General features: G+C 37.8%; 3 protein-coding genes and 1 pseudogene across 12 annotated transcripts in view; 3 read left to right on the top strand and 1 right to left on the bottom strand.

The window, feature by feature from the left end:
* Nucleotides 1–16,552, bottom strand: part of LOC149618727 (multiple inositol polyphosphate phosphatase 1-like) — a 144,075-nt gene that overhangs the window by 68,227 nt on the left and 59,296 nt on the right. The gene's annotated exons all lie outside the window — the stretch shown is intronic.
* LOC149618736 (uncharacterized) lies at nt 382–2,934 on the top strand. Of its 6 annotated transcripts, none has more exons than XM_089855423.1 (2): nt 382–749; nt 901–2,934. In XM_089855423.1, the coding sequence occupies exon 2, from the start codon at nt 1,104–1,106 to the stop codon at nt 2,790–2,792; it is 1,689 nt and encodes a 562-aa protein (XP_089711549.1). In that variant the 5' UTR covers nt 382–749; nt 901–1,103; the 3' UTR covers nt 2,793–2,934. The 6 variants fall into 6 exon arrangements, with proteins under 6 accessions (XP_089711549.1, XP_089711547.1, XP_089711546.1 ...); XM_089855421.1 differs by having other exon boundaries at nt 824–2,934; XM_089855420.1 differs by having other exon boundaries at nt 382–796; nt 905–2,934.
* On the top strand, nt 824–7,396 carry LOC149618735 (uncharacterized). Of its 5 annotated transcripts, none has more exons than XM_089855416.1 (3): nt 824–875; nt 4,620–4,674; nt 4,753–7,396. In XM_089855416.1, the coding sequence occupies exon 3, from the start codon at nt 5,478–5,480 to the stop codon at nt 7,251–7,253; it is 1,776 nt and encodes a 591-aa protein (XP_089711542.1). In that variant the 5' UTR covers nt 824–875; nt 4,620–4,674; nt 4,753–5,477; the 3' UTR covers nt 7,254–7,396. The 5 variants fall into 5 exon arrangements, with proteins under 5 accessions (XP_089711542.1, XP_089711544.1, XP_089711541.1 ...); XM_089855418.1 differs by lacking the exon at nt 824–875 and having other exon boundaries at nt 4,620–4,686; nt 4,753–4,833; nt 4,899–7,396; XM_089855415.1 differs by lacking the exon at nt 824–875 and having other exon boundaries at nt 4,620–4,833; nt 4,899–7,396.
* Nucleotides 9,199–12,907, top strand: LOC149618734 (uncharacterized; annotated as a pseudogene).

Raw genomic sequence — 16,552 nt, 5'->3', positions numbered from 1 at the left:
CTGGCTATTTTAAGGAGAGAGGAAAAGGAGATAGAAGCGGTCGGTGCGGGCGACGGTGATTTCTATACAGACCAGAGAGAATTTAGAAGGGGAGTGGAAGGGGTGGTTGGGAATGTAGCGCAACGTCGTCTGCTAAACGTTATCTAGGCAGGTCGATTTCCGGTATGATGCGTTTGTAACAGAGAGATTTTAGAACACGTGACCGGAAACTCGCCTACCCCAAAAAGCTCAACGCGACATCTTGTTTGGGCGTCATCACGTTTAATAGAGTCAAAGGGGGGGCTTTCCACTCCCCTTCTAAATTCTCTCTGTACAGACCCGCGCTTTTGGCGATTTTGCCCTTAGGTCTATTGGTTTCTTCTTAGCTACCTGGGATTGATGGGACTAATAGTTTCACCCGAATTGTAATAGTAGTAGAAGTATTAATAACTGAAGAGAGGAAGTAAGTAGGGAGATGGCGACATGTGATTCACGTTGCCACGTAGCGATATATTAGAAGATACTTCTCTAGGATAAAGTTTATTGAAGTTGGGATAGCGAGAGTACGTAAACGATGTGGTGTAATAATGGGCTAGGCCATCTTGTTCTTTAAAATCCCGAAAGACCAGTGCTCTTGAGAAAGAGAGGTCGATGGCACTGCTCGGGGTACCCCACTGCTCGTGCTGCGTGGAGCCCAGTGTTCACTGTTCAAGATAACCATGTCGTAACTATGTACCAGCCAGTCTTATATACGGTGGCCTTGGAGAATGGTGTGTCTTTAGCTTTGCTCTTAGCTTGGAAATAATTGAATTTGCACGTAAATACCTTTGTAAAAACCTTTTAGATCATTGAATGAACGTGAAAGAAATCAAAGTTAGTGTGATTTGACTAGTTAAGTAAGTAAAATCTTTTTTCATTAAGACAGACAAAAAGTGCTATGGTGTTTAAAGTAAAAACATGGAAGAATCCAGACTCAAGACCAACGTTGAAATATATCAGTATGGCCGTTCTTCAAGCCTATTGAAACCTTGACGTTGTAAGCTGTAACCGAGTAGAGACTAATTTCTTAGATGCCAGCTTCATAAAAATATATGAGCATACAGTAATTACGATCATTTATTGGAATGTTTCGTCCAATTAAATTCATAAAAACTGAGAAGCCGGATACGGATGAGGTGGAAAATTTGGATACACCTTCAAACTTTTTACTGAAATGGCCAATCATCATTAAGAATGATGATGATGAGACTAGCTTTTCTAAAGAAGCAGATTCGGTTCATCCCCCAGAGGAAAACACTGACAATGCGGAAGAAGTTACGGAGAATCAGGAACAAAGGAAGTTATCCCCTTTGATGAGTGACAGACAATCACACAATGCTAAGAAGCCTTTTAAATGTGACATCTGTGACAGATCGTTTAATTTTAATTCACTTTTAACAAGCCATAAGGTTAGACACTCATCTGATCGCCCGTTTCAATGTGAACTGTGTCAGAAGGGCTTCAAATTGAAAAATAACTTGGCACGACATAAAATCATACACTCTACCGAACGCCCATTTAAATGTCAAGTGTGTCAGAAGACCTTCAAATTGAAAAGGATCTTGGCACAACATAAACTCAGACACTCGTCCGAACGCCCATTTAAATGTCAAGTGTGTCAGAAGACCTTCAAAGAGAAAAAGACCTTGGCACAACATAAACTCATACACTTGTCCGAACGTCCATTTAAATGTCAAGTCTGTCATATGGCATTCAAACGCAATTCCGAATTGGCATCGCATAAAGTCAATCACTCGTCCGAACGCCCATTTAAATGTCATTTGTGTCATATGGCCTTCAAAAGGAAAGATAATTTGAAGGAACATCAACTCACTCACATGTCCAAATATGATTTGAGTAACTCTAGTTACAAATCACAATATGGCCTTCAGTTGAAACTCCACAAATGTTCTGAATGCCATAAAACCTTTAAAAGATTGCGGGAACTAAAAAATCATAAGGTTCTTCATTCTTCGGAGCGACCATTTAGATGCGAAAAGTGTGATAAATATTTCAAATTAAGATCGAGTCTAAATATGCACGAGGCTACACACTTGGAGGATAAACCATTCAATTGCGAACATTGCGAGCGTTCTTATCAAACTAAATTGTTTTTAAACGCTCACAAGAGAAAAGCACATACTACTACTAAATCAGTTCAATGCGACTTATGTGATGCGAAATTTAAAACCAAAAGTCATTTAAATCTTCACAAGATTTATGTTCACGAGAACAAAAGGCCCTTTTCTTGTGAACAGTGTGGCAAAACCTTCAAAACCACTTACACGTTAAAGCAACACTTCAAAATTGTGCATACTGATGAAAGACAGTTCAAATGCACGGAATGCGATTCGGCCTTCAAATGTGGCTCACATCTGAAAACACATAAATTGTTTCACTGCCGTGCTAAACCTTTCAAGTGTTCTAAGTGTCATCTGTGTTTCCCTTCCGAAACATCCCGTCGTGCACACGAGACATCTAATCATTTGTATGACAAATATTTCGAAAGTTCGCGAAGATATGAAAACTGTTCAAGCACTGATGTGAAACCTGTCATTTACGAGTGCTACATTTGCAAAACCGCTTTTGCCAATGAATACGATTTGTTTCAACATAAAGGTATGAGATGTTCCCTCCAAAACTTCAAACTGCGAGCTTCCCATGTTGCATTGGAAAGGTTATCTCCGAAGCAACTCGCCGAATATGGTGTTTTTTCATATCCACGATTGAGAATCCAGATCGAGGACTTCGTCATTAAAAAGGAACCATTATAAACACAAGCCTTGTTATTATAAAACTTGAAAACATAGCCATTTCTGAGCTCATGTAATATGATATTCAGTTTACTTCAAGAATTTAAGTGTCATGTTTTTGTAAACCTTACATTGCAGCAAAATAAAAATACTTTTCACGTTATGAGAGACTATAGTCTTTAAGCGGCTTGGAAGATAACGAAATTCTTTACGTAAAACTGGTTTTATTAGGGTTTTTTCTCAGTTATAAACCACTCTATATTTATAATAGGCCAGCATTATTAGAACCTGCAGTGTCGTCATGACATATTGTCATTGTGTGAGTAACAATATCATTTTTGGTTTGATTTCAATAATTGTAGCTGATAGGTTCATAAGATTTATTCCATCAGCTTGTCACTGGTTAGTGAGAGCTTGTCATGAAGAGACGTAGGTTTAGCGTCATAGATTCTCGTAAAGCGACGCCTGGTGAGGCGCTGTCAAAGGCTTAGTAATGATTAAATAGGAAGATCGACTGCAATTTCTGCAAAACCGATTGTAGTCATTTCTCGCGTGGTTCTGTAACTAGCTCGAGCTATAAGTCTCTAGCATTACGAAGAATAGGTTGTGTCGTACTTATGGGACATATCTTTTAAACTTATGTAATACCAAAGGCCTATTGTACTATTTATAGGTGTGCATCGAAAGGATGATTACTACGTAAAATGGTAGTTTGGGTCTTGTGTCGGCATCTTGTGCCGATGAATTTCGCGTAAGAAAGCGTCTTCTAATGGCGGATTTGTCGGAAGACTTAAATCATATTCTATTGCGATTTCTGTCTCTTCCCGCAACCGCAACCCGACTCGAACCAGAAATGAATTCAAAATAAGACATGACTCTGTCTATTCTGTTCCTGTTTGGAGGAGAAACTTTTAGAGGAAGATGATGCTATACTCTCTTTCATTTTTTCACCCATACGTTTTCGTTATAGAATTATGATTTACTGTAGAAACAATGTAGGTCTTAGAATGAAAATGAATTAACGGTAAACAATCTAAATCGTTGGTGTAGTGTCAGATATAGCAGATTCTGTATCCAATTAACTCACTCAAAATTAACAAGGACAGGATTGGAGACTGACCAACGAAAAAGTTCAAAGTTTCAGAGTGGGTAATTTTTTAAATTAAAATGTCAAAATCATAATGCCAAATTATGTTCTGAAACTACGCGTTTAGTTTGTAATTCAAATTCAGGTTTTTTAAAATTTATAATTCTTATTTTTTTTTCCACCGTCATATGAAATCGAGTCCGGTACCTTTGGCTTGACAGTCCGATGTTAAGCTGGCTAGGCTACAAAAGGTTGTAAGATGATGGTTCCAGAAATGATAAACCTGCGATACGAGCGGGTCATGAAAACGCACGAACGTCGCTAGGGTTTGAAATTTGGGGGAGGGGCGTGGGGGGGACTAATCTGGGCCAAGTATTTGAAAGTTATTATAAGAAATTAGTAAATTGCTTAATTAGTTCATTGGAATATGTTTAGACCTTTATAACTATCCGAAAATTTGTGTCTCTCGTGAAATTATTCGTATTCTAAAGATATAAAATCTTTTACGGAACCGAATTTATTGACTATTAAACAATTGTGGATGAAGGAATTTCACTTGTCTTATTGTCTTAAGTTTTGTTTTGCTTTTAATCGCCACTACTGGGACTCCCTTCCAAAGAACTTTTACATGTCTCTATCTGTTGAATGGTTTTCACTATTTTTTTCTTCAAACTAATACATTTTGATTTTGAAATTCATCTCTACAAAGATAAAAATTAACGAAACTATTAATATATATAAATTTTTCTATATTGCTTTAGAGAGGATTCGCTACACACTGGCTAAGGAGGGAGGAAAAGGAGATAGAAGCAGTCGGTGCGGGCGACGGTGATTTCTTTATACAGACAAGCGTTTTTGGCGATTTTGCCCTTAGGTCTATTGGTTTCTTCTTAGCTACCTGGTATCGATGGGACTAATAGTTTTACCCGAATTGCAAAAGTAGTAGGAGTATTAATAACTGAAGAGAGGATGTAGGTAGGGAGTTGGCGACATGTGATTCCCGTTGCCACGTAGCCATATATAAGAAAATACTTCGCTAGGATAAAGTATATTGAAGTTGGGACAGCGAGAGTGCGTAAACGATGTGGTGTAATTATGGGCTAGGTCATCTTGTTCTTTAAAATCCCGAAAGACCAGTGCTCTTGAGAAAGAGAGGTCGATGGCACTGCTCGTGCTCCATGAAGCCCAGCGTTCAAGGTAACCATCTAGTGGCTTGTGGCTATGTGCAAGCCAGTCTTATATAGGTTACCTTGGAGAACGGAGTGTCATTAGCGTTGCTCTTAGCTCGGAAATCAAATTTCTCTGAATTAGTACGTAAATATATTGTAAAAACATTTTAGATCATTGAATGAACGTGAATGAAATCAAAGTTTGTGCGATTCCACAAGTTCAGTAAGTAAAATATTTTTTCATTAAGACAGACAACTCCTATGGTGTTTAAGATTAAAACACGGAAGAATCCAAACTCAAGACCAACGATGAAATATATCACTATGGCCGTTCTTCAAGCTTATTGAAACCTTGACGTTGTTATCTGTAACCGAGTAGAGACTAATTTCTTGGATGCCAGTTTCATAAAAATATACATGAACATAAAGTAATTACGATCATTTATTGGAATGTTTCGTCCAATTAAATTCATAAAAACTGAGAAGCCGGATTCGGATGAGGTGGAAAATTTGGAATCACCTTCAAACTTTTTATTAAAATGGCCAATCATCATTAAGGACGATGATGACGAGACTAGCACTTCTAAAGAAGCGGATTCGGTTCATCCCCCAGCGGAAAACGCTGACAACGTGGATGAAGTTACTGAGAATCAGGAACAAAGAATGTTATCACCGTTAATGAATGGAAGACAATCACACAATGCTAAGAAGCCTTTTAAATGTGATGTCTGTGGCTTGTCGTTTAATATTAAGAAACTTTTAACAAAGCATAAGGATAGACACTCATCTGATCGTCCGTTTCAATGTGAACTGTGTCAGAAGACCTTCAAATGGAAAAAAAATTTGAGCTCTCATAAACTCACACACTCGACCGAAAGTCCATTTAAATGCCAAGTGTGTCAGAAGGCCTTCAAAGGCAAAAAGGGCTTGTCACAACATCAACTCCTACACTCGTCCAAACGTAAATTTAAATGCCAAGTGTGTCAAAAGGCCTTCAAATCAAAAAATAATTTGACAAGTCATCAACTCCTACACTCGTCCAAACGTAAATTTCAATGTCAGGTGTGTCATATGACCTTCAAATGGAAAGACAGTTTGACAGCGCATCAACTCACACACTCGTCCGAACGCCCATTTAAATGCCAAGTGTGTCAATGGGCCTTCAAATCAAAAAGAAATTTGACAAGTCATCAACTCACACACACGTTGGAACGCCCATTTAAATGTCAATTGTGTCATATGGCCTTCAAATGGAAATCTGCTTTGAAAGGACATCAAGTTACTCACATGTCCAAATATGACTTGTGTAACTCTAGTTACAAATCACAATATGACCTTGACTTGAAACTTCACAAATGTTCTGAATGCGATAAAACTTTTAATAGATTGCGGACACTAAATGTTCATAAGGCGCATTTACATTCTTCGGAGCGACCATTTAAATGCGAAAAGTGTGATAAATCTTTCAAATTGAGATCGGGACTAAATATGCACAAGAGTAGACACTTGGAGGATAAACCATTCAATTGCGAACATTGCGAGCGTTCTTTCCAAACTAAAACGTTTTTAAACACTCACAAGAGAAGAGTTCATTTCGCTACTAAACCATTTCAATGCGACTTATGTGACGCTAAATTTAAAACCAAAAGTAGTTTAAATCGTCACAAGATTTATGTTCACCAGAACGAAAGGCCCTTTTCTTGTGAACAGTGTGACAAATCCTTCCAAACCCCTTACACGTTAAAGCAACACTTCAAAATTGTGCATACTGATGATAGACCGTTCAAATGTACGGAATGCGGTTCGGCCTTCAAATGTGACAAATATTTGAAGAAACATAAAATGGTACACTGCCGTGCTAAACCTTTCAAGTGTTCTAAATGTAGTCTGTGTTTCCCTTCCGAAACATCCCGTCGTGAACACGAGACATCTAATCATTTGTATGACAAATATTTCGAAACTTCCCGAAGATATGGAAACCGTTCAAGCACTGATGTGAAACCTGTCATTTACGAGTGCTACATTTGCAAAACCGCTTTTGCAAATGAATACGATTTGTTTGAACATAAAGGTATGAGATGTTCCCTGCAAAACTTCAAATTGCGAGCTTCCCATGTTGTATTGGAAAGGTTATCTCCGAAGCAACTCGCCGAATATGGTGTTTTTTCTTATCCACGATTGAGAATCCAGATCGAAGACTTCGTCATTAAAAAGGAACCTGAATAAACACGAGCTATGTTATTTTAAAACTTGAAAACATAATCATTTCTGAGATCATGTAATATGATATTCAGTTTACTTTAAGAATTTAAGTGTCATGTTTTTGTAAACCTTATATTGCAACAAAATAAAAAATACTTTTCGCGTTATGAGAGACTATAATCTTTAAGCGGCTTGGAAGATAACGAAATTCTTTACGTAAAACTGGTTTTATTAGGGTTTTTTCTCAGTTATGGCCAGCATTATTAGAACATGCAGTGTCGTCATGACGTAAATGGTATTGATAAGTAACAAGTATTTGGAAAAATGTGAGTAACATGATAATTTTTGGTTTGCATTCAATAATTGTAGCTGATAAGTTCGTAAGATTTATTCCATAAGCTTGTCACTGGTTAGTGAGAGCTTATCATGAAGAGACGTAGGTTTAGCGTCATAGATTCTCGTAAAGCGACGCCTGGTGAGGCGCTGTCAAAGGCTTAGTCGTGATTAAATAGGAAAATCGACTGCAATTTCTGCAAAACCGATTGTAGTCATTTCTCGCGTGGTTCTCGAATTAGCTCGAGCTGTAAGTCTCTAGCATTACGAAGAATAGGTTGTGTCGTACTTATGGGACATACCTTTTAAACTTATGTAATACCAAAGGCCGATTATACTATTTATAGGTGTGCATCGAAAGGATGATTACTACATAAAATGGTAGTTTGGGGTCTTGTGTCGGCATCTTGTGTCGATGAATTACGCACAAGAAAGCGTCTTCTAATGGCGGATTTGTCGGAAGACTTAAATCATATTCTATTGCGATTTCTGTCTCTTCCCGCAACCCGACTCGAACAGGAATGAAATCAAAATAAGACATGACTCTATTCTGTTCCTGTTTGGAGGAGAAACTTTTAGAGGAAGATGGTGCTATACTCTCTTTCATTTTTTCACCCATACGTTTTCGTTATAGGGTTATGATTTACTGTAGAAACAATGTAGGTCTTAGAACGAAAGTGAATTAACGGTAAACAATCTTAATCGTTGGTGTAGTGTCAGATAGAGCAGATTCTGTATCCAATTAACTCACTCAAAATTAACAAGGACAAGATGTGAGACTGACCAACGAAAAAGTTCAAAAGTTTCAGAGTGGGTAATTTTTTTAAAATAAAAATGGACTTCCGACTTCAAAATGCCTAATTTAGTACCGAAATTACGCGTTTTGTGTATAATTCAAAATTTTATGTCAGATTTTTTAAATTTATAAATGTTATTTTTCTTCAGCACCACCATCGGGAATTGTTTGACAGTCCGATGTTAAGCTGGCTAGCCTACAAAGGGTTGTAAGGTGAGGATCCAGAAATGATACTTGAGATACGAGCGGGGGTTGAAAATGCATTAACATCGCTAGGGTTTGAAATTTGGGAGAGGGACGTGGGGATAATCTGGCTCAACTATTTGAAAGTTATTATAAGAAATTAGCAATTAAAGTTTGCTTAATTAGTTAATTGGAATATTATAATTATCCGAAAATTTGTGTCTCTCGTGAAAGTATTCGTATTCTAACGATATACCATGGATATACAAACTATTACGGAACCGAATTTATTGACTATTAAACAATTGTGGATGTAGGAATTTCACTCGTCTTAAGTTTTGGTTTGCTTTTAAACGCCACTACTGGGACTCCCTTCAATAGAACGTGAAAAATTTTACATGTCTCCATCTGTTGAATGGTTTTCACTACATTTTTTTCTTCAAACTAATAAACTTTGATTTGAAATTCATCTTTACAAAGATAAAAATTAAGGAATCTATTAATGTACATAATTTTTTATATATTGCTTTAAAATTTGGGTGGTAACGAGCAATATTTTGGTAGGGTTTACGGATTATTTTGACGGGGTTGTTATAAATTTGGGGGGTTATCCCCCACAAAAGGCCTAGAGAAGATACTTCGCTAGTAGCACCCCCCCCCCTAGTATTGTAGGTCTTAGAATGAAAGTGAATAAACGGTAAACAATCTAAATCGTTGGTGTAGTGTCAGATAGAGCATATTCTGTATCCAATTAACTCACTCAAAATTAACAAGGACAAGATGTGAGACTGACCAACGAAAAAGTTCAAAAGTTTCAGAGTGGGTAATTTTTTTAAAATAAAAATGTACTTCCGACTTCAAAATGCCTAATTTAGTACCGAAATTAAGCGTTTTGTGTGTAGTTCAAAATTTTATGTCAGATTTTTTAAATTTATAAATGTTATTTTTCTTCAGCACCACCATCGGGAATTGTTTGACAGTCCGATGTTAAGCTGGCTAGAATACAAAGGGTTGTAAGGTGAGGATCCAGAAATGATACTTGAGATACGAGCGGGGGTTGAAAATGCTGTAACATCGCTAGGGTTTGAAATTTGGGAGAGGGACGTGGGGCTAATCTGGCTCAACTATTTGAAAGTTATTATAAGAAATTAGTAATTAAATTTTGCTCAATTAGCTCATTGGGATATGTGTAGACGTTTATAACTATCCGAAAATTTTTTGCCTCTCGTGAAATTATTCGTATATTAAAGATATACAAACTTTCAGGGAACCGAATTTATTGACTATGAATCAATTGCGGATGAAGGAATTTCACTTGTCTTAAGTTTTGTTTTAGTTTTGGTTTGCTTTTAGTCGCCCCTACTGTGACTCCCTTCGAAAGAACGGGAAAATTTTACATGTCTCCATCTGTTGAATGGTCTTCTCTACTTATTTGTTTCTTTTTGTTTCTTCAAACTAATACTTTTTGATTTTGAAATTCATCTCTACAAAGATGAAACTTAACGATTCTATGAATATAATTTTTTATATATTGCTGTTAAACTTTGGTAGGGCTACGAGCAATATTTTGCTACGGTTTACGGATTATTTTGAAGGGGTTAATTTTGAAATTTGGGGGGCTATCACTCACAAAAGGAATAGCGACGCCACTGTGAAAACGGGGGAGGATTCGCTCTACCCTCTACACACTGGCTATTCAAAAGAGAGGAAAAGGAGATAGAAGCAGTCGGTGCGGGCGACGATGATTTCTTTTTGCCCATAGGTCTATTGATTTCTTCTCAGCTACATGGTATCGTTGGGACTAATAGATTTACCCGAATAGTAATAGTAATAGTAGTAGAAGTATTAATATTAATGACTGAAGAGAGGAAGTAAGTAGGGAGTTCGCGACATGTGATTCACGTTCCCACGTAGCCATATATTAGGGAATATTTCGCTAGGATAAAGTTTAATGAAATTGGGATAACGAGAGTACGTAAACTATGTGGTGTTATTATGGGCTAAACCATCTTGTTCTTTAAAAGCACGAAAGACCAGCGCTTTTGAGAAAGAGAGGTCGATGGCACTGCTCATGCTGCGTGAAGCTCAGTGTTCAAGATAACAATCTCGTGGCTCTCTGTACCAGCCGGCCCAGTCTTATTACGGTGGCCTTGGAGAATGGAGTGTATTTAGCGTTGCTCTTAGATTGGATATCTAATTTCTTAGAATTTGTACGTAAATATATTGTAAAAACATTTTAGATCATTGAATGAAATCAAAGTTAGTGTGATTTGACAAGTTCAGTAAGTAAAGCCTTTTTCATTAAGTCAGACAAAAAGTGCTATGGTGTTTAAAGAAGAATCCAGACTCAAGACCAATGATGAAATATATCACTATGGCCGTTCTTCAAACCTATTGAAACCTTGACGTTGTTATCTTATCTGTTACCGAGGGGAGACTAAGTTCTTGTATGCCAGTTTCATAAAAATATAAGAACATAAAGTAGTTACGATCATTTATTGCAATGTTTCGTCCAATTAAATTCATAAAAACTGAGAAGCCGGACTCGGATGAGGTGGGAAATTTGGAAACGCCTTCAAACTTTTTATTAAAATGGCCAATCATCATTAAGAACGGAAAACACTGACAATGCGGAAGAAATTACGGAGAATCAGGAACAAAGAATGTTATTACCTTTAATGAATGACAGACAATCACACAATGCTAAGAAGCCCTTTAAATGTGACGTTTGTGGCTTGTCGTTTAATAGTAATTCACTTTTAACAAAGCATAAGGTGAGACACTCATCTGATCGTCCGTTTGAATGTGAACAGTGTCAGAAGGCCTTCAAATGCAAAAGTGACTTGGCACATCATAAACTCATACACTCGTCCAAACGTCCATTTAAATGTGAAGTGTGTCACATGACCTTCAAATTGAAAAAATGTTTGACAGTTCATGAAATCACGCACTCGTTCAAACGTCCATTTAAATGTCAAGAGTGTCAGATGACCTTCAAATGGAAAGTTAGTTTGACAGCTCATCAACTCACACACTCGTCCGAACGCCCATTTAAATGTCAAGTGTGTCAGAAGGCCTTCAAATGTAAAGTTAGTTTGACAGCTCATCAACTCACACACTCGTCCGAACGCCCATTTAGTTGTCAAGTGTGTCAGATGACCTTCAAATCAAAAAATAATTTGACAAGTCATCAACTCACACACACGTCCGAACGCCCATTTAAATGTCAAATGTGTCATATGGCCTTCAAATGGAAATCTGTTTTGACAAAACATCAACTTACTCACATGTCCAAATATGATTTGTGTAACTCTAGTTATAAATCACAATATGGCCTTCGGTTGAAACTCCACAAATGTTCTGAATGCGATAAAACCTTTAAAAGATTGCAGAATCTAAAAAATCATAAGGTTCTTCATTCTTCGGAGCGACCATTTAAATGCGTAAATTGTGATAAATCTTTCAAATTGAGATCGGGTCTAAATTCGCACAAGGCTACACACTTGGCGGATAAACCATTCAATTGTGAACATTGCGAGCGTTCTTACAAATCTAAAAAAGATTTAAACATTCACAAGAGAAGAGCTCATATGACTACTAAATCATTTCAATGTGACCTATGTGACGCAAAATTTGAAACCGAACATAGTTTAAATCTTCACATAATTGATGTTCATGAGAACGAAAGGCCCTTTCCTTGTGAACAGTGTGGCAAATCCTTTAAAACCCCCTACAAGTTAAATCGCCACTTCAAAATGGTGCATACTGATGAAAGACCGTTCAAATGTACGGAATGCGGTTCGGTCTTCAAATGTGGCTCAAATCTGAAAAGACATAAATTGTTACACTTACGTGCTAAATCTTTCAAGTGTTCTAAATGTCATCTGTGTTTCCCTTCCGAAACATCCTGTCGTGCACACGAGACATCTAATCATTTGTATGACAAATATTTCGAAACTTCCCGAAGATATGAAAACTGTTCCAGCACTGATGTGAAACCTGTAATTTACGAGTGCTTCATTTGCAAAACAGCTTTTGCGAATGAATACGATTTGTTTCAACATAAAGGAATGAGATGTTCCCTCCAAAACTTCAAACTGCGAGCTTCCCATGTTGCATTGGAAAGGTTATCTCCGAAGCAACTCGCCGAATATGGTGTTTTTTCTTATCCACGATTGAGGATACAAATCGAGAACTTCGTCATTAAAAAGGAACCTGAATAAACACAAGCCTTGTTATTATAAAACTTGAAAACCTAACCATTTCTGAGCTCATATAATATGATATTCAGTTTACTTTTAGAATTTTAGGGTAATGATTTTGTAAACATTATATTGCAACAAAATAAAAAATACTTTTCACGTCATGTAAGAGTTTTTGATTGGCATTAAAGATAACAAAATTCCCAACCTAAAACTGGTTTATTAGGGTTTTTCTCAGTTTAAAATACGCTAGCATTATTGGAACGTGTAGGGGGCAGTGATCATTTAAGTTAAGTTTTAACAATTCAAGTTGAGTTTCCTCTGCCTGGAATACCACCACCCAAACCGAAGTTTATATATGACTTTAACTATTCCCGCGGTGATTATACCAAATTAAACCTAATCCTCTCTGAGGTCGATTGGTCACCCGTGGCAAACCTTCCAACTGAACAAGCCTGGCATTATTTTAAAATTTAAATCCACTCTATTCAAATATGTATCAGAAGCTATTCCTCTATATGACCACTCCGCTGACCAAAACAAACGTCCATGGACCACTTCCTCGACTAAACGAGCCATACAAAAACTATGGAAAAAACTTCAACATGCTAACAAAACTGGTAATCAGTTAGGCCATAACCACCTTCAACCTCTTTACAAGACCCAAGTCAAACAAGTTAAATTACTACTTTTTAAAGCTAAAACAGCCTCTTACAAGCGTAAACTAAACCATTTAAAAACTAAGTTCCCACGCGCCTTTTATCGTTTTGTCCGGAAAAACTTTCGTGCTCTACCATCTCGCCAAAACATTAAACCAGAAGTTTATGACTTCTTATCCTGGGAAGTATTGGACTCTAACCATATCCGGAACCATCTCTGTTAGCCAACTTCTTATTAGGTCCGATCACCGCGCCACCTACGGCGTTTCCCTCATTTTGAGCTGGCAGGCTGATTTGCGCGCCAGCAGCGGGCAGGTAACGAAACTTTAAGGTGTGTCTTGTGGTTTGAGCTAACGATCAGAAACGGTGACAAGAACAGCTGTTAATAGAGTTTGCTAGAAATTCCGGTCAAACTAGTGTGGGGTCCTAGGCCCACGGATACTAATGGATTTTCATAGAGTTCTAGCCAGACGGCTTTTCAACGATTGGCGCTGAAGACGTTTTGAACACGCCCCACAGTTTGAGTGCCACAGCCTCTCGGCGTGGGATTTTTTTCAGTAGATTAGATAGTTTTCCTAGTGGGGAGGAAACTTTCGACCCTCTTTTACGATTGCCATAGGCAATTTTGACTAGCAGGGATGGATACTATATAAAGCCTTAGTGTCCAATACTTCCCAGGATAAGAAGTCATTAACTTCTGATTAAACTTGCAAACGGTCAAAAAACAGACTCTTAGCCATGGCAAACTGCCTAAATCAAACACTTGGCTGGTAACAATCGTGTAACGGTCAAATATAAACATTAAATTTATTTCCAAATTCCAAATTATTTCAAAATTTAAAAACCTATTTTTACCTTTCGATCCTAATTTTAAAAGAGCCAAATAAAAATAAAATATTTATTCAAAGAAACTAAGGGTTTTGTTTGGTCAGCTGGGGACTCTTGAATGCGGGCATTCAAGATACCTTGACAAATCAAACCCTTTAGTAGCTACCCAAAATGGGAGTTCCACCTACTGCAGAGGTTGTTCGCCCCATTCAGTCCATTCGTTCCGCTAAGGTCAGCTGTTGAACTTGCAGGGATGACCCCTTTATTCAGTCAATTCCTAACCTCTCCCCACATGTAAATAGATTTTCCCCTTTTAAAAATAACTAGAAAAACAAGGTTGCCAAATAAAATATATGTGTATAGTGATTGTTAAGTTTTCGTGAAGTAAGGACACCTGCAAACTACCATTGAACTAAAAAAGTCGGGTACGTCCCAATGACGTAGATAGCAAGGAAAGGTTTTTCCAAAAAGAGACGAACGTGATCAAGAGGTCGAGAGGTCCCTAAGATTTGATTCGAAAAAGACAGAGTCCTTTCGGATACTTGAAGGAGAGCGGTCGAAATAATTAACCCATCTAGTCCTCGACCCCTTTGGGCCCCACGACTTAGGGCTTTGTTCGGTTTCGCACGGAGATGGTCCGCCACAACCGGCAAAGGAACGAAAAGACCCGCTAAATATATACGCGAACGCGCTCGATCTGTTTTTAAAAAGAAAAGGAGTTCGCGAGAATTTCGATGTCCGCTATGAAAAATATAAGAACGTGTGCGCGAAAATATCACTAACGTGTCCCACGAAAACCATGAAAAATCTGTGCGCGGAATAACTCGCGACAAAGGGATTACGCCCCAAGAGCCGGATAATTGTCGACCACGCAACTCTCGTCAATGGATCGCCTCGGACTCGAACTTGAGTATTTGCCCGCTAAAAGGGTTTCCTTTGTTAATTAAGTTTTAAGTATAATATGTGAATTTTGTTCATGTCGGTTCGATTGAACTTGATCTTTTGTTTTGGTTAAATCATTTAGCTTCGACCATGGTCAACACCCTTAAGGTGTTTATATTTCTTAATAATTATTAGTAGGTTTATTAAACTTTGTTAATTTGGCAACCTAAACAATCTAGTTATTTCTCATCTTATATCTAAATTTCAAAACAAATCCCCTAGACAACGAACCTAATTCTTTATTTCTCACGCAAGTCCCAATAGTGAAGGCTTGGCGGTTACCCGGACCAAATTAAACAACCTTTGTAGGGAACGAGTTCATCCCATGGGTAGAATGCAATCCTAACCATACCACTACCACTTTCACTCTCACATCTTAAACTTATATATATAAAATTCCCTTACAAAATTGGGGGTCTCCGTCCGGGAAATCATGTTATATATGTCGTACAAATTTTTTTTAATGCATTAACCCTGATTTATTAATTTCAAAATTTCGGAGTATCTCTAATCGCCCTGGTAACCCATGAATTTGCACGATTGTGCTTTATATATTTTGATAAGAATTTTTTTTGCCCCATGCTATAGATGCTATAGTGTGAATTGTATGTTGTTTTATTTGTTGAACCTTCCCAGGGTTAGTTTAGAGTGCTTTGTTTATTGATTAGTTATTAGTGTTAAATTATTTTTTATGTATAGAACGGGAGATAAAGCCCATAAGGAACACTGTGACCGTCTAAGAGCGGCACGTTTAGCAAGTCGTAACGACCGTAGGCAATCTCTCCCAATTGTTAAAACAAAACAGCCTAAATCAAAATCCAAACAAAGTCCAGTCAATATGGCTAGCAATAATTCTTCCAGAAATACCTCTCCAAATAGAAATTCTGCTAATTTATCCCAGTGGGGAATCCCCCCTTTTTCTACGGGTAACAATAACCCAAATGCCAGCATAAGCCAAAGCATGGCCACCGGCTTATCTATTAACGCCCCCTCCGCTGTAGTAAACAGCGTGAGCAACACCTTTATCCCGCCAAATAACAACATTTTCGCTGGGGGTAATCAAATTTTAACCCCTTCTATAACTACGGGAACAAACACCTCTACCGTACCCAATGCAGCTGGACCTAGCTCCAATATTCAACCCCCTACAGCGCCCGTAGCCAATAGCTCGGCCCCCGTTTCAATTCCCGGGGATGTTTTAACACAAATTCTTAACCAACTCTCAGCTCTATCAGTCCAAAATCAACAATTTGCCACCCAAATAGCAAACCTTCAAGCAGCAGTAGTTCCTGCGCCACCCCCTCCCACTATAGTTAGTACACCTGCTAATAATCCAGGCAGTCTTAATGTAGCCCCTAATCAATTTTTACCAGCTAATAG

Source organism: Phalangium opilio, unplaced genomic scaffold, assembly GCF_054372755.1.
Source record: "Phalangium opilio isolate 3A_F unplaced genomic scaffold, DU_Popi_V2 ptg000209l_1, whole genome shotgun sequence".
NCBI lineage: Eukaryota > Metazoa > Arthropoda > Arachnida > Opiliones > Phalangiidae > Phalangium > Phalangium opilio.
The sequence above is the reverse complement of the archived record's forward strand: the minus strand, read 5'-3'. Positions and strand labels throughout refer to the sequence as shown.

Coding starts and splice junctions, on each gene's coding strand:
- LOC149618736 (XM_089855423.1), top strand. CDS start 1,104: ATGTTTCGTCCAATTAAATTCATAAAAACTGAGAAGCCGGATACGGAT.
- LOC149618735 (XM_089855416.1), top strand. CDS start 5,478: ATGTTTCGTCCAATTAAATTCATAAAAACTGAGAAGCCGGATTCGGAT.